At 43.5% G+C, this 21,769-nt stretch overlaps 7 protein-coding genes across 7 annotated transcripts; 2 read left to right on the top strand and 5 right to left on the bottom strand.

Annotated features, from left to right (window-relative positions):
- Positions 1–629: 629 nt before the first annotated feature.
- On the top strand, positions 630–2,543 carry TREMEDRAFT_70116 (uncharacterized protein; the record flags this gene model as incomplete). The annotated part of the gene is made up of 4 exons (XM_007007602.1): positions 630–709; positions 843–1,595; positions 1,732–2,180; positions 2,251–2,543. The coding sequence occupies 4 exons, from the start codon at positions 630–632 to the stop codon at positions 2,541–2,543; spliced, it is 1,575 nt and encodes a 524-aa protein (XP_007007664.1).
- Positions 2,544–4,074: 1,531 nt separating this feature from the next.
- TREMEDRAFT_40844 (uncharacterized protein) lies at positions 4,075–6,284 on the bottom strand. The gene is made up of 5 exons (XM_007007454.1): positions 6,143–6,284; positions 5,808–6,094; positions 5,678–5,759; positions 5,270–5,631; positions 4,075–5,222 (listed from the first exon to the last, which is right to left on the bottom strand). The coding sequence occupies exons 2-5, from the start codon at positions 5,998–6,000 to the stop codon at positions 4,171–4,173; spliced, it is 1,689 nt and encodes a 562-aa protein (XP_007007516.1). The 5' UTR covers positions 6,001–6,094; positions 6,143–6,284; the 3' UTR covers positions 4,075–4,170.
- A 1,064-nt stretch (positions 6,285–7,348) lies between these two features.
- Positions 7,349–8,959, top strand: TREMEDRAFT_65407 (uncharacterized protein; the record flags this gene model as incomplete). Its single annotated transcript, XM_007007549.1, has 2 exons — positions 7,349–8,674; positions 8,738–8,959. 2 exons carry the CDS (start codon positions 7,349–7,351, stop codon positions 8,957–8,959), a joined length of 1,548 nt encoding a protein of 515 aa, XP_007007611.1.
- A 770-nt stretch (positions 8,960–9,729) lies between these two features.
- Positions 9,730–12,806, bottom strand: TREMEDRAFT_34982 (uncharacterized protein; the record flags this gene model as incomplete). Its single annotated transcript, XM_007007442.1, has 13 exons — positions 9,730–9,905; positions 10,146–10,334; positions 10,521–10,600; positions 10,654–10,730; positions 10,780–10,878; positions 10,927–10,993; positions 11,040–11,096; positions 11,141–11,294; positions 11,341–11,530; positions 11,571–11,698; positions 11,740–12,005; positions 12,046–12,334; positions 12,380–12,806. The coding sequence occupies 13 exons, from the start codon at positions 12,804–12,806 to the stop codon at positions 9,730–9,732; spliced, it is 2,199 nt and encodes a 732-aa protein (XP_007007504.1).
- A 2,799-nt stretch (positions 12,807–15,605) lies between these two features.
- On the bottom strand, positions 15,606–17,878 carry TREMEDRAFT_45668 (uncharacterized protein). The gene is made up of 9 exons (XM_007007467.1): positions 17,756–17,878; positions 17,543–17,570; positions 17,473–17,495; positions 17,363–17,398; positions 16,799–17,308; positions 16,504–16,586; positions 16,407–16,449; positions 16,029–16,136; positions 15,606–15,848 (listed from the first exon to the last, which is right to left on the bottom strand). Exons 1-9 carry the CDS (start codon positions 17,843–17,845, stop codon positions 15,672–15,674), a joined length of 1,098 nt encoding a protein of 365 aa, XP_007007529.1. The 5' UTR covers positions 17,846–17,878; the 3' UTR covers positions 15,606–15,671.
- A 239-nt stretch (positions 17,879–18,117) lies between these two features.
- On the bottom strand, positions 18,118–18,914 carry TREMEDRAFT_70113 (uncharacterized protein; the record flags this gene model as incomplete). The annotated part of the gene is made up of 3 exons (XM_007007601.1): positions 18,118–18,273; positions 18,535–18,591; positions 18,825–18,914. 3 exons carry the CDS (start codon positions 18,912–18,914, stop codon positions 18,118–18,120), a joined length of 303 nt encoding a protein of 100 aa, XP_007007663.1.
- Positions 18,915–19,654: 740 nt separating this feature from the next.
- On the bottom strand, positions 19,655–21,542 carry TREMEDRAFT_65402 (uncharacterized protein; the record flags this gene model as incomplete). The annotated part of the gene is made up of 9 exons (XM_007007548.1): positions 19,655–19,962; positions 20,054–20,129; positions 20,176–20,246; positions 20,298–20,400; positions 20,445–20,537; positions 20,773–20,955; positions 21,226–21,249; positions 21,352–21,453; positions 21,507–21,542. 9 exons carry the CDS (start codon positions 21,540–21,542, stop codon positions 19,655–19,657), a joined length of 996 nt encoding a protein of 331 aa, XP_007007610.1.
- Positions 21,543–21,769: the final 227 nt, after the last annotated feature.

Raw genomic sequence — 21,769 nt, 5'->3', positions numbered from 1 at the left:
CATGCTCGAGGATCCTGTCAGTACATAAAAAGTGGTCCAAACTGAGTATTGAAGTGTGGAGGAGAAGCATACAGATCAATAGAGCAGAATGCATGCAGATTTGGAAAGATTGATGCATGTACCAAGGAGAGACAGCATTTCGGAGACGTTTCGGACGGGATTCGGACACGCTTGGGCCCCCAAAATGCGACTTTCGGGGGCCCAAGCACCCGTTTCCGAATTCGGACCCAATTTCGGATGTCCCCTGCATGCTTTCCTGTCCATGCTACTCTAGAGACTTCTGCAGTTCCTGTATCCTGGCCTCCTGGAGATCATCCTACATGCTTTACTTTTTGATTCTGAGCACTTTTTGTGTCAGTGACAGGATCCTCGAGAGTAGTGACAGGATCCTCGCCAGTAGTGACGGGATTTGTGGGAAATGGCCAAATTTGCGTCGGGATTAATTCGAGCTTCGTCAGGATTATCCAGTTTGGCAGGAGAGTGCCACAAATCTCAAATCATAACCCGTGCCTGGATGAGTCCGCTACGTAATTGGTATGAGCGACCATGCAACCATATATGACTTACTTACTGTATGTTCATGCTCAACGACTACTTGAGTATATCTTACTGCTGTCCACTCTTTCACCATGTCCCCGTCGGAATTAGAATCAGATACATACGACGTAGTGGTCATAGGTACCAATTTATCCGGTAGTATTGTCGCAGCGTGAGAATTCTTTCTTCCCCCTTTCCGCTTACACACCTCCCCCTATTGATTCAGTCAACCTTCGATGTCTACATACGAAATGTCATTCACTTTCGAAGATCTGATCGAACCAAAGAGCATAGTTAACTTCCAGATCTCTAGCCAAAGCGGGAAAGTCTATACTTCATATCGATCCGAACGAATACTACGGTTCCTCACACTCTTCTTTAACACTAGACGAACTTATTCAATGGTCATCACTTCATTCCTCCCCTTCTCTCACTTCACATCAATATTCTCAAGCTTCCACTTCCACTTTAACACCTTCTCTTCATTCCGATAGACGACGTTATGCTCTTTCACTCTATCCTGCTATACTTCCTTCAAGAGGTTCAATGATCCAAACTCTCATAGATTCAGAAGTTAGCAAATACGTTTCTTTTCGTCTTCTCGGTTCTGTCTCTGTATACAACTCCACCCAACCATTAAATTCATCAGGAGAGAAAGAAGAAACTGGGATGGTGAAGAATAGTAAAGAAGTGAAAGTCAGAAGAGTACCAGGTAGTAAAGAAGATATCTTTAAAGATACTTCTATAAATCTAAGAGATAAGAGAAAACTCATGAAATTCTTACTTTGGGCTTCGGGATCATATGAGATCACAACGGTATTCATGGAGAATAAACATAAAAGGATGGGAGAATTTTTGAAGGATGTTTTTGGTTTAGATGTGAAATTGGCGGATCAGATTTGTTACGCTATTGCTCATTGTGATGATCCGGAGGAAAAAGTGGAAAGGGTGTTGGGACGTATGAATAGGTATTTGAAAAGTATTGGGAGATATGGCTCAGGAGCTTTCTTGGTGGGACAGTATGGTTCTGCTGGAGAGGTAGCACAGGGTTTTTGCAGGTAGGTCAAATTTCGTTTCTTTTTTTTCTTTATCATTTCACGAGTACCGCTCATACTCTTGTTTTCTATTGTTTCTTTCTGTCTCTGTGACTATGACCACGCCTCGGATATGTATGCGTGTGGATCTGACGAAAAGAGCATGTGCGGTATACGGAGGAACATACGTTCTTGGGCCATCCGCCAAATTAGAATCCATTTCAGCTTCTGAAGATGGTGTGATACTCCGACTACCTTGTCACCCGAGAGATATAAAAGCCTCAAAAGTGATTTCAACTGCCGAACATTTGCCTGAGAATTTACGACCCGCCGCAGCCGAGGTGATAATCACCACCGCTCAATGTATCGCCATCTTACCATCTTTTCCTGAACTTCTCCGTCAGTCGCGTGGCTCAGTCCACGAGAAGCAAGACATTCAAGAGAACGAAAATATTTCAGACAGGCAGTCAGAAGGTACTCAGACGGAAGAAGAGGGATCTGAGGAAAATGAAGATACAGCGGTATTGCTTTTTCCGCCGGAGGGAGAAATGGGTTTGGTTCGAGCTTTGATCATGGGAGAAGGTACAGGTTCATGTCCTCCTAGACAATGTAAGTTACGCAGCTTCATCTCGTCATGATATTTCTGACCCTACAGGGATTCTCTACCTTTCATCCGTAGTATCAGAGTCAACACCACCAAAATGTCTCGAACCATATTTATCACGATTATCTTCCGAACCCCTCTTCTCTGCATTTTACTTCTCTCATAGACCGAAGTATGATATACCCGCCGAGAAACTTCTGCCGTCGGATAAAAACATAGTGTTGTTACGTCCCTGTGAAAGTCTAGATATGACGGAAGGGATGGACTGGGAAGCGAAACAGGCAGAAGCTGCTTTCTGGCAGGTTGTGGGTAAAGATGGGCAAGTGGGATATTTCGAGAAGACGGAGGAAGGTGAAGAGTCTGAGTAGGAAGAGGCGTATGTGTACAAATGTGTGTCACCAAATTGATCACCAAGACAAGGCGTGGAAGATTGTGTTTGAGAAGATCTGGGAAGGAGGGGAGGAAATGTGGAGAAGGATCGATCTTTCAACTGTTGTACCGATATTCGATGTGAGATAGATGCATCATTCTACGAATCAGTCGAATTTACATTGAGAAGAAAGGAGCTTACATATATCCGAAAGACGTTTTTTGAAGACGAATAAACTGATGAATTCCACCAGGACTAAAGTGTCAGCTGGAAAAATGAAAATATCGCTTTCCGGTCATATGAGCTCTGGGTCCTGTTCTCACAACAACCCTTGAAGAACCGATATATACCTCTGAACACAGGTATTGAATGAAAGACTCAAAAGATGTCATATGGAGAATCTAAAGTATCGATCAGGGGTGGTGGGTAAATAAAAGGTGTCGACGAGCCTGATAGGAGTAGGGTAAGGGGGGCAAACATACTCCGAACCTATGAATCTAGGAACAACATAAGAATGACAATGTCTGTCATAACTTAGAAGATACAGAGGAGAAAGTTTTACTTCAGATGAGACTTTGGAAGCAACCACCATTCATAGAAGAAGAAAAGGGGAAGTGAGAAAAACCAGGCGTAAGAGGGAAATAGAAAAATATTAGCTTAAGTGACAAAGAGACAAAACTCACATGTCCCACCTGCCAAAACACCAATGACGACGATAACCCATAAAGCCAATTTTGATCTTTGTCCTGATCTAGCTGGTCTTTGCGTGTTTTTACCCTGTACAGACCTTTCTAAAAAAGAAGCGTTTTTACGTTTTATAGTTGCTGCTGTAGGCTTTTTATGATTAGTCAAGTGTAATCTAATCCAATTTTCTTTTCTTTTCTTTTCTCAATTCTTCAATTGGAATCTCTTTTTACGAGGATTGTTGACTCCTGGACAAAGTAAAATACTTTTCGAATCTCTTGAGGAGACTCTTCAGATGGTTTAGAGAAGTCATGGGGTGTGGATGGATATTTGAAGGTGGGTTGATGTATTTATTCAAATGTTGGGTGATGGATATGAGATGGAAGTGATGGAATGTTGTGATTGGTTTAATTTACATTGAGATGTGATCCGGGAGACCACATGGACATGGACATGGACATGGACATGAGGGGAGAGTACGGAGACGGGGAGGGACGTACCATTGTGTATAGTGTTTTCCTCCAGATTGAACGCAGTGAAAAGTTAAGAAAAAGAGATAAGATTGGAAAAGAGAACCGGAGCAAAGCAAAATGGAGGGATAGAGGAATGGAAGATCGATGAAGATGGTTGCGACGGGTAAAGTCGAAGATGGAGACGTAGTGACAGCGCGACAAGGATCGGACCAGCCACGTGGCGCGATATCCCCCGGAACAACACACGCAAGGTGAGATATTCCATTCACACAACGTCCTCCAGCCCATGCAGCACTGAGCACTGGGCAAAGAATGTACCCACACTGACACCTCACAATGATATCAGTACGACATAGATAAACAGAGTTAACATCAAACATCGCACGCAATTCATACCATCAACTTTAAAACATCAGCATTACGAGTACCCATCAAATCATTCCAATATCAACATCTTCTCCATCTCATCTACCACACCCTAGAGCTGAGAAGCAAATCGCCTTGATGTTCCAACCCAAGACAAGCCTTGAGGAACGATTCCAACGCGTTCCTCTGACGGTTGAGCGAGTTGACAACGTCCGTTCCGGGTTTGACCAACGGTGCCTTGAGCATGTAAGACAAGAGCGACAAGACAGAGTACAACGGCTGGAAGTCTTCCGTCTCTCCTGCGGTACCCACTTCACGGTAAGTCACACGAGTGAGAAGTTCGGCCAAGATGGCGAGATCGAAAATGAGAGGAGTGGCGAGTAAAGAATCTTCACATTCGTTGAAAATGTTCATGACATTTCGTCCACCCATCAAAAGTTCAGAGTAATACTCGTCGATGGCACGTTTCGAATCCCCTACAGCGGGTACATGTTTGATGACGACGATATGATCGGGATGTTCTCCTTTCTTGGTGATTTGACCAGATTCAAGAGTCAAATCAGAAGCGGTCTTGTAAAGGATCGAATTGGCAGCGACCATATCGTCCACAACGGAACTTTTGGAGATCTCCTTGGAACGGAATTGACGTTGAGAACTGAGATTCTTTCCGTCATTGTTACCCAAGTGGTTGTACGACGCGATGGACAAAGGCTTGATACCAGCATTGACGAGGAATTCCGCGAGCACACTCTTGACTTTGGTCTGGCCGGATTTGAAGTCGTCTCCGGCGATGAAAGCTTTGTGCTGTTCGGCAAGTTCGATGCATCCAGGAACAAAAGTGTTTTGAGGTGAACCATTGACGAATGGAACACCTTCGAGGATTGACGCAATGGCGAACAAAGTAGAAGGAGAGACTTCTTCGTGTGACGTCTTGACCGCATTCAAAAGGTTCGCAGCGGTGTCGTTGACGCCAGGGATGATGTCGGCGTAGCGTTCAGTGTTGGCGGTCCAAAGCACGACGAGGTTGTCAAGTTGATGCTTTGCCTTGAAATCACGAATGTCTTTGCGGATATGTTCGAGATGAGCTTGTTTGTCGTCACCCGGGATCAAGTTGTCCGCCCTATCAGCCTGGTTGGCAGCGATAAAGTCGGGGTCTGAATGATCAGCTTTCAAAAGAGATCACCAGGCATATGAAGCTTACAGTAAATCGACGGGAGAGGCTTGTATTCAGCCATGAGAGGCGCAATCTGCCTCTGGAGATCATACTCGAGTACCTTGGCGCGGAACATGGCCTGATCGAGTGACAAACCCGAGATATCCCAACCGCCAATGACAAAGTCGTTAGGGTGGACCATGGGCAACATGTCAGATACAGGCACGAAGACATCTTTGCCAGTGTCGGGATCAATACCGAGACGGATGGTGGAAGCGCGAACGACCGAACCGATGTAGTTGGGTTGCTGAACGCCATTTTTGGTGTTCCACGAGATACCGTGTTTGTTGGCGAGGTTGGTAGCAAGTACGGTGGATCCGTTGTTTCCTCCTAAGCCGACGAGCATCAGACTGGCATGAGTGATCGTTGACCATACAATTGAGTGGAATTACTCACCCGACGCGGCCGACCTTGGATTTGGTGAAGAACTCGATAGTCTTCTCCGTCTTGTTTACCTTGAGTTTCCCATCTGGGCCCTCTGTACATGTCAGCTGAGAAAGGGACAGAAATCGAGTTATCGACTCACTGATGACATTCGCGCCACGGTCGATGAACTTGGCTTTGATCCCTTCGGCGGTGTAAACCGTGTCAGGGCTGTCTACCTTGAGCAGACCTCCCTCAGGGGTTCGCTTGGCACTTGCGTGAACCTTGGGAGTCGCGTTGGGAAGCGCGAAAGAGTTATGATGCCCCGGGGTGGGGTCAATGGCAGTGGGAGACATATTTTGAATCTCTTGTACGTTGTATTTGTTATACCTATAGCGAGGTAGTTACAGACCGGATAATAAGCCTGGAGCTGCGGTGTGCTTGACGCCGCTTGATTGGGTCAGCATGATAGCAGAGCAGGGGAATTGATAGACTGACCGAAAAGAGTTGTGAGCGCTGCAAAGGCTGTTTGAGAACATACACTCTGACCTGTGAGATAGGCTACGAGCGAGGATGGAGTGAAGTGTTGGTTTAGTGAGTAAAGAGTTGTTTGAGAGAAAGAAAAAGAAGGACGAGGTTGAGAAAGAGGGTGGTGGTGGTTGATTGTGTGACACGGAGAAAACGGCAAGGAAACACAGCACGGGCCACATTGCCTGAAAAAGGTAGAAAAGGTTTAGCATGGAATTTCCCTGACCGACGTTGGTCCTCCGCTCCGCCGATTTATCCGAACGGTGATCGCCACTAAAGTAAGTGTCGCTTAAACCCCCCCCCCCATGTTCTGGACTCGCTGAAACGGCATCTTTCTCGTCTTGTTTTCATCTCTCGACATTCTCAACACTTTCAATGTCACACTTCAGAATTCTACTCACAGGGGTTAGTCTACAGTCACCCGCTCGATGGTTTCGACACGATTCGCTGGTCGGAGAAGGCTGAAACTGTGAAACAGTAACATATAATACAAGGGGAAAGCAATTTTACGACACTGGTGAGATCGAAAGATACTCTACTGATACTGACACTGACACTGATACTCAAACTTGCCAACAGCAATATCGGTACACACCACCAAATGTGTGATTCCGGTAATTCAAACCGTTTGATAAGTTTTGATCTCAATTACTTTTTTTTGTGTATATTTCTGACCTAACTGATTGAGTATGTTGTTCGCATCTACAGCGTGACACCTCGATACTCGTTTTTTCAATATATAATGTAACGAGGGAGGAGGCAAAGATATCCAGTCAACTCACCGCACTCCAATCCTCCACAGTCTTCTTGGCTAGTCCAGACGTACTCTACTCTTTCACGCTCTCGATTCGTTGACGAACACCAATTGGGACTTTCAATCCACAAGTATACACGGCGATTATTCTCGTACCCACAGTGAGTCATCCCTTCATGTCCTCAAAGTGTACAAATACCATCATCCTCCACCCATCGAACTCACCTTAGTCTGTGCTATGCTTCTTTGACATTTCAGCCACATCGCCACCGCCCTTCAATTCAGCTCTTTTCCCCCTGCCCCCCTGAAAGCGAATGTCATTGTGTCCGATCTCATGCACCCATCCTGCCTCTGTCACAGTTTCGTCAAAGAACGATATCCAATCCTGACAATCAGAACACAAACACAACAACGACAACAACATGCCAGCTATATCTCTTCTTTCCCGCTCCGAGCTCTCGGTCGAGTATCCTACCTACTATCGTCGTTGGCTCGAAACTGTCAGTGGCCTCAGCAACCCAAATGGATGGGGTCACTCAGCTGATACCGACACCCACCCCATCAACACTGCCAACACCGCCAACACCACTGATGACAGTAATGTACCTTTTGCCGGTCCAAACCCTACCACTTTTATCTTATGTGGTATCTTTGCTGTTGTCCTGGTCGCCCTACTCTTCATAGGTTGCGCATTCTTTGGTCGTTCAAAGCCTGAGGAAGAATCAACGACAGAAGCGAACATTGGTCAAGGTCGTGAAATCCCACTTCAAACTACTTCTGCTACACAATCGACTTTCTCTTCGGATTCAGAAGAAGATTTCAACGAAAAATCTTCAGACAGGATACAAGGGATGATGTCACATGGTATTGTATATCCATCGGAAGGAAAGGAAAAGGAAAAGGATAAAGAAGAAAAAGATTATTGTAAAGCCAATTTTGATCAATCTCATCCTCATTATGATCTCGGTGATCGTCATGATCATCATTACCACCAGGAAGAAGGTTCTGAAAAGAAAACGATGGATAAGAAAAAAGAATCATCTTCGAAAGAAATCACATCAAAACTTTCTACTTGTAAATCGATCACTTTTAAAGATTCTTCATCAACCGAAAACAATTTCAAACTTTCCACATCGAAAGAAATCACCTCTAGAGATTCTCCATGGAAAGAAATTAAATCGATTTTAGCTACTTCGACAGAAATCAAATTTGATAATTGTCATTTCAAAGAAACCACTTCCACTTCAACTTCTACTTCTCGATTATCGACTTGTAAAGAAATCACTTTCAAAGAAACAACTTCAAAGGAAATTACCAATCTTAAAGATGATACTGAAAAGAAGATACAACTTCAATCTAAGAATCCATTCGACGAGAAGAATCAAATCATCATCCCTAAAAAACCTATAGGAGGGAAATATTATATCCCTTCAAAAAGACATAATTTCCATGATCCAGGTCGTGATTCGATAGATGAACTTCCATTTCATTATGATGATCGTCCTCTGAGTGAAATATTGGAAGAAGATGAAGATGATATTAAATCGATAAGATCTTTCAATACGGTTTTAGCCGCTGCAATTTCGAATCCTATGTCAAAAGACTTTGTCATAAGTAAACAACCTTCAACTCCTGTTGTTTCTTTTAAATCTTCTACAACTATAATCGGAACTACTATCGAACATCCACTTCAAGATTCCGATATTGCCGATCATACTTCTAAACAAATTTCTGAATATACTCATAAAGTAAGTTGTTTTTCTCTATACCTACATGAGAATAAGAAGAGGTTCGGATATTGATGAATTAAGACTTTTACACCGAAACGTGACGAAAAGATGATAGGAATGATAGGAAATACTCCTCCTTTGAACTTTCATCATTCTACAAACAAAAATCGACAAATGGGAAAAGGTTTGGAAACTCCTGATAGTGAAAATGATTCAGGGTCGTATATGAAGATTATGACTAGGAAAATGGAACAATATGAAGATGGAACTTTCCCTCCTTCTCCCGAATCCATGACTGGTTAATTGAAGGCCATGATGTGATGTGTTTGTCGGGTGGTCGAAGCGGGAGGGGGAAGGGGGAGGTGTCGATGTTGAAGAATAGTGACGGGTCGAGGGAGATTGACGAAAGGACGAGTCGACAATTGAAGAATTATGGTAGGTTGCTGAAGTTGGAATGTAGGAGGGTGGGTCATGATGTAAGATACCAGAAGCAGGAAGACTGTCAGATTTGATACTGGGAAGATTGTGTAAAGTTTCCGTTTTGATTCAAAGATTCGCCTATTGTACTTGGACTGGACAACAATCAACATTGAAGAGACTCATGCAGATCAACGAGGAATCTTCACTTATCGAATATTTCGCCAGAGTCGTCTAGTCGCTTCGTTGACAAGATGGATAGTAATGTACTTTTGTTGTAGTTATGCCTTTTTTCCCCTTGGTTGTATCACATTTCATTATGTATATCATGAGTTTATGATTCTTTCATGTCATTCAGTTTTTATACTCATCATTTACATTTTGCATCCAAAGGGACGAGCTTCATCTTTGATGATAACTTGGGAAGATGAAGACGATCCAGTATACTAACATTGCGAGATGGAAGATGATCCCATATGACAGTATAGCATCACAAGTCGAGCATGATTCCGTATGATGACCTTGAGAGATAGAGATAAGCGTATGATTCACAAAGGAGAAGAAACACATGACGATACTCAAATCTGTTGCATACAAATCCATCAGATTGTACAAAACATGTACATGCAGATACCCATATCCCCTTGTACGTAGACTCAAGATACGGATTGCGATACAGATGGTGATATTCTTGATTCTGGTTGAGAAGCAATTCCATTCGTATGGACATGTCCGTTGAGTGTTGAAGATACGCCATCGGTGAGTTTAGACTCTACGAATTCTTTGATTTGTTCTAAAACTTCGTTCAAAACGTCTACCACTTTTGCTTTCTCTACGGAGTGTCAGCGCATCCATAATGTTTCTCAGTGACTTGTCCGTAAAACGCAAATCATGTCCAATCACTGTCATGATGTTTGGGATGCACCGTGCAGGGTTAGTGAAGTAAATGTGAGAAAGGAGATAAAGGAACCGTGGTGTTTTGACAGACTAAACGTGGATGGGAAGGGTTAGCTGAGGGGAAAAAATAATAACAGAAGAGGAAGAGAGAAAGAGGGAATGGAAGACCACCTACCCGCAGTATGTATCTGACCTCCTAATCTCCGCTTGGCACGTTCATCCTGCAATATAGGATGCGCAGATGGGAGATAAATCCGATTCCGAGTTTTGAACCATTCTCTTTTAGACTCGTTGTTGGGGTCTATCCGGACCATCGAATGCATTCCTGCAACTTGCACGATGGCTTTGACTTTTCGTTGGACTTCTAGTCGAGTCAGCTATGTCCATTGTAGATGGACAATTCTGCCCCACGCCCTCCTTCAGATTCTCTGCCGATCTTTCACAAATCAGGGCATACTTCTGACAAAGTTTGCAGTCCTTGCAGAGAAGGGCCGCGGGCGGTGAACGGACGAGGAGGAAGGGGGGATGAAGCAGGAGAGCTCTGACTCACCTCGATGATTGATCAACTCCATCACCGCCGAGCAACCCGTTCCATGACCTATCAATACAACTTTCTCACATTCTGAGAGTCTGCCCATTAGCCGTTGCCCTCACAAGTTGACAAATAATATGATCGTACTCACTCTATGTAATTATCCCAAAGATACCTCACCAGCTGCCCTTCAAGCTTTGGTGATGACTTTGCCACTGATACTGATGTCTGCGAGTCAGATTTTCAACCCCGCTTCTCACTTTCGACAAAGACTCACACGGGTGAACTCTGTGGGAAGCTGCTTCAAGATGTTCACGTCGATGAGATTATACCCATTTGATTTGACCCAATTGACAATTAAATCGCTCGTGTCCAACTTCAACGTCAGTGATATTTAACTGAAACACTGCGGGTGTTGACTGACGAGGTAGCTATTGGTGAGGTGTATATTGGTCGTATGAACTCCATCTGTTTCAACTCTCAAATTGCCGCTGACCCGTTAGCTTGGTCACGCACGAACTGGCGTGATAAGCTCACAAGTCATGCACAAATACCACCAAGACGCCTTTTGGGCCCACTTCGTACACCCCTTCGCTTTCACGTCAGTCACCACATCTCCCTTCTGTAAATACACTCACCTGCACGATATTTGCCCACCAAATGCTTCTTCTAGCGCTTGACTGGCCAGAGGGATTTGGAAGAGTTGATGATGATCGTACAGATGATGAGCTCGATGTATTTTGAGGAGGTCGGCGATGGATATGACAGGTGCTATATCATCCATGGTTTCCACTATCAATCAGAGGGAACACGACACATCTCAATGGGAGGGACTGACCTTCAGGAGGCTCACACGCTTTCACATCAATTGACTTCCAGTACTTCGACTGAACCTTTGCGACTTGATGCATCACCTCCGTGGCCACCTCAGACGCTTCGAGAGGTTCAAGGTCCGGTGGGGTGTGACCAAGCAGGACCTGAGCGACGGCGAGTGATGAGTCGGAAATAGCTGTCAGATTGTATCCGCCCTGACGGATCAGTAAGATAATTTCCAGGACGAGAACTCACCTCCAGCGCCACGACCACCTTGCCTCCTGCTAGGGCACATAACATGTGGGTCATGTGGCCATAAGCGGCCGGAGTGACCTCACACGCTCCCAGTTGATCGCCCTTGGCTGCGTCGAAACCCGCAGAGACTATTGTCAGGATTGAAACAACAAATGAGGCAATAGCTCACTGATGACAAGATCAGGCGCAAACTCATAAGCGATAGGCATGATAATCTTCTGAAACGCATATATGTAGTCGCCATCGCCAAATCCTCCGCTGGGCCAAGGAATGTTGACAGATTTGCCCTCCCCTGGACCTGAACCGACCATATCGAGAGCGCCAAAATCTGATGTGGGATAGAATTTACCTCCGTCATGTCGATGAATGGACATATAGAGGACATCTGGGTCTTCCCAGAACGCACGTTGTGTACCATTACCATGATGAACATCCCTGCGAGTGAGACACGCTCCATGAGACATGGATATCTTACCAGTCCAAAATCAAAACCTTCTTCGCTAGACCTAATCTCTGCACCTCCTTTGTTGCCACGGCTACGTTGTTGTAGAAACAGAACCCCATATGCTCGTCCGGTTCAGCATGATGACCAGGAGGACGAACAATAGCAAAGGCGTTTCTGACTTCTCCTTTGCATACAGATATGCAAGCTTGGATGACCCCTCCACATGACAATCTGGCGCAATGAGCCGTCTGTCGACAAACATAGAGTGATAATTGATCGTAGTAATATTTGCTATCTTTGATATATTGGTCCGTCAGAGCTGTCAATCAGATCACACTTCTTTATGGGACGTTTTGTGGCTCACTCTCCGTGCCCTGCACCTTATTCCAGTGATCTTCCGTGTGCACAAGCATGACCTGCTCAAATGTGACTTGATGAAAATTGAGTTTTCTCATCCTTCTGATCAATCCCTGTTCATTCAATCTCGCGAATATCCGCATGATCCGCATAGGTTCTTCTGGATGACCATCACTGGAGTCGACTTTTGCGTCGGTAGGAATGTATTCGTCCGGGGCGTGGAGCATCATGAGCGGGTCGTAAATGTAACCCGTGCGATCTGCGGTGACGGGTGAAGAGAGGGAAGGAGTGACAGCTTTTTCCCTCTCGACGATGAGATCCAGGATCTGAGCAGGGGCCAGGGGAGGAGCAGGGAAATCTGAGGGAAGAGGAGGGGCGATGTCCAAGGCGGGAATTTGGGGCGGTTGGGGAGATTCCACACGATCGACTTCCATGGAGACTGGTGGAGTGGGCGAATGTGATGGACCTGCTTCCGGCACATCGGGCTGTATGGGAGGCGCAAGGATGATGTTAGTCTCAGCAATGGGAGGGGATTTTTCAGGTGGGGGATCCGTATGACTGGAAGAGTCTTCTGCTACTTCTATATCGACCACATGGGGTAGTGAGGTTGCTTTTGTCGGCACAACGGTGTCGACCTCCATAGCATGATGTTCCTCGCCGTTTGTGGTCGGAATGTTACTCTCATCCTGTTCTCGAGGGGGCTGAACGGCTTCAACAGTGACAGTCTCGGTGACATGAGTCACTGTGACCTGTACGTTCTCTTCCTCTGGCGCAGGTTGAATCTGTGTAGGGTCGGACGGAGCCTCTACTGGTTTGTCCACTTCCATGATGTTTGGCCCTGGGTCGGGTGCAGCCGACTGAGTTTGAAAAGGCGACTGAACACGCATCAGCACAGAATAAACTTTCCAAGTGAAAGTGAAAGAGTGCATACGGATATTCAAAATGACAAGTTTAAAGCGCCTGAGCAGCGGTATTAGGGGTGTGAGATGAAAGGTGACCTACAAAGGGAGGATGGAAGGAGGACGTAATATTGGCTTGTTTTGTGGGGTAAGGTAGCGCCAGAAAAGCGCTGAGACGAGTCTGTCACAGCTATATTCACCAGCTTATGAGCTGCGAGAGTGTTATGATGAACAAGGTTAGGACCGCAGTATGAGAGAGAGAAGATAAAGAAGAACAAGGTAGTTAGTCTTTCTTTCTTTGTCTTTGGACAGTCGATACTTCACCGTACCTGACCGTTGAATTTATTTGATCCTCCCACTTTAAAGAAGCCCCCTCACTGGCTGACGACGATCCCAATTTGACTTTTGCTATCTTTGCATGAAATTCACTTCTCTTTTCCGTATCGCGACACCATCTGGGTCAACTCATCATACACCAAATTCCTGGCGTAGACCACAAATCCTTAACGATAATCTCTGGCGACTCGTCTCTGACCACAGATTGGAGCTAAGCGGACATCCCACCCGGGCCGATCTAGCCATGTGAGTCGCACGAATCTACCACTCATATTCCGTTTACCACGTACATGCCTTTGTGATACGTGATACGTGAAAGCAGGAATCGGGAATCAGCTGATGTCAGGCCAGTGTACTATGCGGTAGGTGTGGGTAGACAACCTGGTATATACCCCACATGGGATGAATGTTCCGCTCAAGTTCATAAACATCCCGGGTCAGTCGTCCTCTCACAATCTTACGTTTCAAACCTCACCACTTGCCTCATTCTCATCCAAAGCTTGAACTTTGCATCATCATTAATTGTATCTCCTATGCTTGTGTTCGGAAATGTTTCTCGAGAAAAAGCATGGCTGACGTTACAGAGCTAAATATAAAAAATTTAATAGTAAAGCAGAAGCACAAGAATACATTGATACTTGGCAATCTTCCAAACCTTCCGTACCGATATCCAAACCTCCAGATTCGATCGTTCCTAATACTCGAACAACATCCCCATCAGCCTACGCAAATATCAACAGTCTCCCGGACGATTTAAAACAACTCGTTAAGCATGGATACATGTTCTCACCAAAAGGTCGTTTGGTGGTTTACTGCGATGGTTCATCTTTGGGTAATGGACAAGAAGGTGCTGCAGCTGGTTTGGGAGTATTTTGGGGTTCTACAGGTCATGCAGCTTCATCGTAAGTCTCAACAAGCGGTAAATGTGGAATGAAGTTGACCATATAGAAACCTTAGTGAAAGAGTACCGGGTATTTTACAAACTAACAACAGAGGAGAACTTTTGGTAAGTTTTTCGTATTGATATTTCATTCGAGTGAGAATTGATCGTTTCAAATAGGCTGTTATAAGAGCTTTAGAAGAATGTCCTTTTCCTGATTTACCTTTGGAAGTCCGAACGGATTCTCAATACACTATCGCTTGTGAGTCAAAATGATGTTCGAATATCTCTTCTTATCGGACTCCTCTCTTTTCTGCTTTCTAAATGGAATGGAATGATGGAGATATGAATACGAGGGCAAATGTGAATACTGTACGAGGGCAAATGTTGATAAAATCAGGTATGACGGAATATCTTCATAAATGGCTAGCCAATGGTTTCAAATTAAAAGGATCTCATGGTGTCAAAAATGCAGATATGATCAAACATCTTATAGTACTCTTACGTCAAAGGGGACCCTATAATGGTGTTAGGTTCAAATACGTCGCTGGGCATAGTGATCATGCGGGGAATGATGCTGCGGATGTGAGTGTAGTGTTGATCTGATCACATGTCATATACCGATCCCTCATCTCTCCATTTGTTGTGAAAAAATATCTGCTTGTCAATTGTCATGATATATGCTGTCCCTCCTTCCTACCCCTCGTCGAATGCGGTCCCTCCTTCCTAACCCCTCATCGACTGTGGGTAAAGGTGTGATCTGGGACTTTGAGACGACACGAGTGGAACATGATATCTGACCAATAGCGATTAGCGAGAATGGGCGCTACGATGCCTCGTCTACCTGAGAGGAAGTATTTGGTAGAGGATAAAGATCCAACATCTGCAATGCCCGGGACCATCCCATTCGACATCGAGGTGGGTTTTCTTTTCTTCTCGTCGATAATTCCATCCTTCGCTGACGATCAGACGGAAATGCTCGACGACCAATTGATCTAAGTCTGTTACAAAAGAATTGTGGGAACTAACGGAACGTGATATTTTGTATGTATGTCGATCTGTTGTGTATCTTTCTCATCGAATGTCAATATTCCGAGACAATAAAAGAAATGTATTGTCCAAAGTACTTGTGCCATGCATACTCCTTTGTCAAACTAAAACTAAACATACTCGTCTTGCTCGACTCATTGTCTTCTAGCTAATTCCTCTGGAGCTAAAACGAAATCTTTACCTCCAATCGTGCCCGTACGTCCACTCACACCAAAAGTCAGTGCGTAACCCGGTGGTAATTCAGTTCCGGGAGGTGGAAGTTCTAGCAAAGGCCAAGAAGCCGGAGCGGGTTTTTGAAGTATTATGTCGACCTGACAAACATGAGTCTCTTTCATTGCCGGTAAACAGAAGATGTTTTGACCACGATGAAGGGCAGAGATGAGGATTAGATAAATGGTAGTAGACCACCTTGAAGAACAGAGATGAGAAGCAGAGGTTGATGTGGGTGTAGGAGGTAGAGATCAAGGGACAAGTGGTAAGATGGGACATACCTTTGTGGAGAGAATACGAAAAGTGCTAGTTGTTGGATCCACTGGTCCGTAAAGAGTAACAGACTTGACTACTCGTTTGTTTCCCGGAAGGAAAAGATCTAAGTGGAGCTGAACATGAGCATACTTTTGAAATTCCTTTTTCTACCTTTTGTTTATTCTGGGCAACGAGATGAGTTCTTCTTCGTTCTACCTTTTGCTGCTAATGGAAATAAGTGAGGAGAAGATGAGATTGACGCTGGGTAAAAGAACGATTCCTTCTTCCTTCTGCCAACGTGGAAAACGAGTGAAGTCAAGATGAAAAGAGGAAAGTAGGAAAATACCTCATGACGAAAGAGGATGGAGTGAATAGCAAAAGTAAGAATGATGAGGGAAACATACTTGTTGAGTTTCAAAAGTGACTTTTGATTTATTTTTATCCGCACTAAAACTCAGCTTTCTAGACTTTTGTGGATTGAGACTTGAGAGATTGACTCACCCTTTCGCAAACGCTGATACATGTACTTGCATAGGAGTTTGATAATGATCCAATCTACATTCCACTCTTTCTTCTTTTTCTCCCTTTTCATTAGCCTTTTCACCCATTTCATTTCTTCACATGACCTTATCCCGTCCACTCTCTATTGGAGTAATGTATGTCTACTAAACCAATCATACCATAAGAGATAAGGAAGGAAGGGAGGAAGGATAGTGTGCTATTGGGAATTCGGTCTCGATGAGAGAGATATATAGTTTGTAAAGGTAAGAGAAGAAACACCTGTGATTTGACTCACTTTATCACTCCCAACGAACAAATGATTACCTTCTGTACAACCTTGAATCTTCATAAACTCATCAAATTCCAATACTCTTCGTTTACAACATAAATAACCTTTACTACCTTCATGAAAGATAGGTGGTTGAGGATGATATTTACATTTCGATTTTATACCATTTCCTCTTGATATTTCTTCTCCTTCCCATATCGCACCACAAGTAGTACGTTTACATCTGGTTCCTTCTGGAACAGGTAAAGATAAATCATCTTCTTCCGTCTCTATCTCAATTCCTTTTGCAGGTATAGAAGATGGGGTGGTAGTGGTGAGGGTAGAAGAGGAGTTGGTGGTAGTGAGGGTAGAAGAAGAGGGGATAGGTATGGAAGTTGAAGTAGTGTAAGTTTCAATTTCAATTCCAACTCCATTGGAATTTCCGTTCTTCACAATGGTAGGAACGTCCGTTTGAGGTTTGACAGCGGGTGGATTGGAGATGATTGATTCGGTAGTGTGTTTACCTTTGGTACATGGCTGTGTAAGAGTTAGTCGATGTGAAGAATATAAAAAAAGGAGAGGGATACGTACAGGGATAGACATGAAAGCTTCGAATTCCATGACGGGCTGTTAGGTTAGCATGATTTATACTTTCTTAGCTCTACTGAGAGATAAATGAGAGGAAGAAAGGAAAAGATCACCTTGTTAACTTCGTTACAACATGCTTTTTAGTCAGTTTAATGGTTCATTGACTGATTTAACTTGACTCACACCATGATTTGAGTCCTTCGTGGAAAACCTATCAATCAACTTTTGACAATCACTCATATATCAATTCCCTCATTCTTCGTGACATCAAGGAATTCACAATCACTGAACCATGACTTCTATTAATGAGAAGCGGTAATTGGGTTTGAGATCCTATATCCTATATCTGGGGGAAAAGTGGCCGGTGGGATGATGGAATGTAAGAGTTAGACTTACAGGTCCTCCAGGATGATAAACACAACTACCTTCTTCATTCCCTTCTTCCTCAAACTCTTTCCCGCAACCTTTTCTCGTACATAGAGGCATCTTTGACAAAATACTCGACACTTCAACGATCGATCCGTTTAGGGAAAAAGGGACAACAAAGTCAAAAAGCTGAAAGTAAAGTCAACCAAGTAAGTTTAAGACATTTTCTAGAAACCGCTCGATGGTCACGTGAAAAAGTAGTATCAATAATGCTGACAACGAATGCAACGATGATGTCGAGCAATTCACAGTAGTACTAGCAATAGCAAGCACAGTGATATTAAGAGGTTTTATAGTGCATTGAGAGTTGTTATTGATACAAAGCATGTAAACTATCGACGTATCCACCATAACATGATAAAGATCCACATGACAAATAACAAAAAAGCCATGAACCAACACCAATTACCACCTTGTCTTTTAGCCATAGTGTTCATTCGTTTAAGAGTCCCTCCTAGGAAATTTGTAGTAGATGCGAATGCGTCGTTCTGTCAGTCAGTACTTGTCCGAGTTGAACCTTTTCTGTTGATTCTCTCATCTTCATGTAATGTCATATTTGAGAATAAAAAAGGAAAAAAGGTGACTCGTCCAGTTCTTGATATTTTCAATTGGTGTGGACGAGAGACGACGTTCATTTATTCGTTTCACCACTTATCAAGATAATTCCGATAAAAATAGCATAACGATACTGTCCAAGAATTCAAGAGGGTAGTGAGGTATAATAAGAGAAGGGAATAAGGAAGACTGACCATTCCGCTCAATTCACGATTCCCATCCCTGACTTGTTCCCCTATACCCACTGTTATCTAAAATATCAGCATTAATCTCCTACATTCAGTCTTCTACACGTTCTCCTGGATACAACCTACATGATTGTATAACCAAATTCCTTCGCTGGGAGATCTAAATCAAAAAAGTAGCTCCGTAAAGCTGAAGTGAAAAGTCAATGGAAGGAGAGACACAAATCAAGTCTCAATCAAATGGAAGGAGACTTAGTGAGAGATGCTCGTTAGGTGGATAAGGGGAATTATCAACTTACATCTTTCAACACCTTGACTTTCCCTAATAAACCTTCTAATCGATCATCATTCTGTCCTTCTATATCATGTGCAGTACCACCATAAGACATCCCATTCCCATTCCCATTGGAGGAACGCATCCCACCTCCAAATGGAGATTCGGAATATTGTGCTTGGCTAGATGGAGGTCGGGAAGAAGGTCGAGAAGAAGGACCTGAAGGTGGATAGAGTATAGGAGATGGGGAAGGGTTGTAAGTTGGTAAACGGTGTCTAAAGTTTTAGCTTGCTTGTATTTGTACATATTGTATATACGATTTGGATGAAGACGGACTAACCTGGCGCTCATTTTGAGAGAAGTTGGAAAGGTGATTGAATTTGGATCGAGGAGTAGTTGGGATGGAGCATACGCAGAGGGATTTCTGGTTGGACAGTTGGGCAGAGGTCTTGTTGAAGAATAGTACTTGTGATTTCTCGCAGGTAGAGGTTTTTGAAGGGGTCGAGTATATATAGGAAGTAAGGAAACTTGAAGGGAGATTTGACCGGGGCAATGTCAATACAGGGAGACGAGGTGGAGGAAAGTCCAACGTGGCGTGGCACTTGGAAGAAACCTTACCTGTAGAGTTAAAATAACTGTTCTAGTGTTGAGCATGCTTCGGTAGAGGACTTTGAGTCATGGCCCATGAACCTGCAGTCAGGAATGAACATATACAAGTGGACTCAATGGAGAATGCTCCCAAGCGAACAAAGTAGATACATGCTCGACCTGACGTACTTGTAAGGTGAAAGCTTATACACACATATTTACAACATGATTCATTCCTAAGGTCCATACACGATTGAGCGTTCGTCATCACACATGCCCCATGATCCCCATCGGCTCGTACAACTCATCTATACTTTTCACCTCTTCAACGGTCAATTCCAACTCGCATCCCTTGATCAGATCTTCAAGTTTAATCAAAGAAGTCGTACCTACTATCGGAGCGGAGATAAAGGGTTTACTAATCGACCAAGCTAGCGCGACTTGAGCCATTGTTACACCTCGGTTCGAAGCGATTTTCTCCACTTGACGGATGATCGCCTGAGTTGAAGGACTAAAGGTTTTGTTATTGACTTTGGATCGTTCAGTCGGGTCAGTATCAATAGGACGACAAAGTGCTATAAATGAGTTCAAACTTTTCTTCTTCGTCTACAATAATTCTGTCGAGGTGGGATAGAGTATATGGACAGTTGATAGATTTGAACTCACCCCCTCCTCCAAGTGGAGACCAAGGAATACATCCCACACCAAAATGTTGAAGAGTAGGCATCATCTCTCTTTCTTCCTATAACCTCATCAGCATTGAGTTCTAATCATGAGAACGTTCTCACCTCTCGATATATGGCATTATGATAATTCTGCATAGTGATAAAAGGTGTCAAGTTTTTGTGTAATGCGTATTCTATTCTATCAGCTTGATGAGGAATCAGGATAAGCTTCAATGAAAGCTCACGTTGCATCAATTGAAATTGCCATGCCCAACAAGAAGACATGCCGATGTAACGTGTATATCCAGCTTGAACAATATCGTGTAAAGCTTGCATAGTCTCTTCGATCTAATCATCAGTTCAAATCATCATCCAAGAGGGTGTCATCTTACTGGGGTATCTTTATCAAATCGATGACATTGAAATACGTCTACGTAGTCTGTTTGAAGACGTTCAAGACTGTTTTTGACAGCTGCGAAGATTCTCTATAAGTGAGCTTTCTCAACCGTTCCTTTTACATGATATCACTTCTCCTTGTCGCTTTTCAATTGTACATTCCAGATTCAGGACCAGAGAAAGCTGAAGTTGGACCAAGAGGAGGGCAAGACACGAAAGGATATAGGTTGGATAGGGAAAGCAACAAGTGATGACACCCTTATCGAACACAAAGAGGATGGAGCGAGAGAGTGAAATCTTTATGAACGGAAACGAAAAACTCACTTTTCTCGACAACCTCGAATTGTTAACAAATCCAGCAGGTCCATACCATTCTTTTTCACCAAATTCCATATAAGTCTTAGTCATGATAACCACACTTTCTCTTGGTATTTCATATTTCTTCAAGAACTTTCCTAAAATACGTTCGGAATCCCCTTGAGAATAAGTATCGGCGGTGTCAAATGCCTCTTGATCAGTTCCGTCTCATGACTCTTCCCAAGTGACACATAATGAGCTTTTTATAGGCCACATTAATTTAAGAGGTATCTTAAATGAGATTATCTCTCATTGGAGATAAGGAGAAAGAAGAGAAAGAAAGAGAGTTCATTCCCCGTTGGAGATAAGAAGGAAGAAAAGAAAGAAAGAAAAGAAAGAAAGAAAGAGAGTTCATCTCTCATTGGAGATAAGAAAAAAAAAAGAGTTCAGAAAAAGAAAAGAAAACAAAGAAAAACTTACATTGATACCAGAATCATAAGCGTACTAAATAATCATCAACATGATACCAGAATCATAAGCGTACTAAATAATCATCAACATCATCCTCTTCAAAAAGCCCCCAAAATAAAGTAAGTTATAACAAACCTTGAGATGTTTCATAGCTTCTTCTTCTTCTAATACCCATATCAAATTATCTTTAGGTCTTTTAACACCGTATGACATACAACCGAGTATTATTTGAGATACCTATATCGTCTCAGAGTGGACTAAGTTGAGAATAGATTAGACTGGGAACTCACCTTTAGACCTGATCGACCTAAGTTGATATATTTCATCGTGGTCAGTACGACGTGTTATTTGTATTTATATAAGCTTTTAGAGTGAGTGGGTGTCTGAATTAAATGAGATATGTGAGAAGTCTAAGATGAGATGTAAAGTGGGTGAAGGTATATATGGTCAGTGCGATGAGGAATGAGTTTGAAGTAGATGTGATCGACGATCGGGAAGAGAGAAAGGTGGAGGTGGAGGTCGTCCACCCTGTGTCCAACCTTATGGCCTGATG

The sequence above is a fragment of the Tremella mesenterica genome, assembly GCF_000271645.1.
Source record: "Tremella mesenterica DSM 1558 unplaced genomic scaffold TREMEscaffold_14, whole genome shotgun sequence".
In the NCBI taxonomy this organism is placed as follows: Eukaryota; Fungi; Basidiomycota; class Tremellomycetes; order Tremellales; family Tremellaceae; genus Tremella; species Tremella mesenterica.
The sequence above is the reverse complement of the archived record's forward strand: the minus strand, read 5'-3'. Positions and strand labels throughout refer to the sequence as shown.

Bases quoted from the DNA above. Each gene is read 5' to 3' on its own strand.
- TREMEDRAFT_40844 (XM_007007454.1), bottom strand. From the start codon at position 6,000: ATGTCTCCCACTGCCATTGACCCCACCCCGGGGCATCATAACTCTTTC. The intron at 5,760-5,807 runs GTGAGTCGATAA...TGACATGTACAG, and splicing joins CCGTGGCGCGAATGTCATCA to AGGGCCCAGATGGGAAACTC. The intron at 5,223-5,269 runs GTAAGCTTCATA...CTGATCATTCAG, and splicing joins GCCTCTCCCGTCGATTTACT to ACCCCGACTTTATCGCTGCC.
- TREMEDRAFT_45668 (XM_007007467.1), bottom strand. From the start codon at position 17,845: ATGCCTCTATGTACGAGAAAAGGTTGCGGGAAAGAGTTTGAGGAAGAA. The intron at 17,399-17,472 runs GTGATCTTTTCC...CTAACCTAACAG, and splicing joins GTTGTAACGAAGTTAACAAG to CCCGTCATGGAATTCGAAGC. The intron at 16,137-16,406 runs GTATGTTTCCCT...GCTCATGTTCAG, and splicing joins TCACTTTTGAAACTCAACAA to CTCCACTTAGATCTTTTCCT.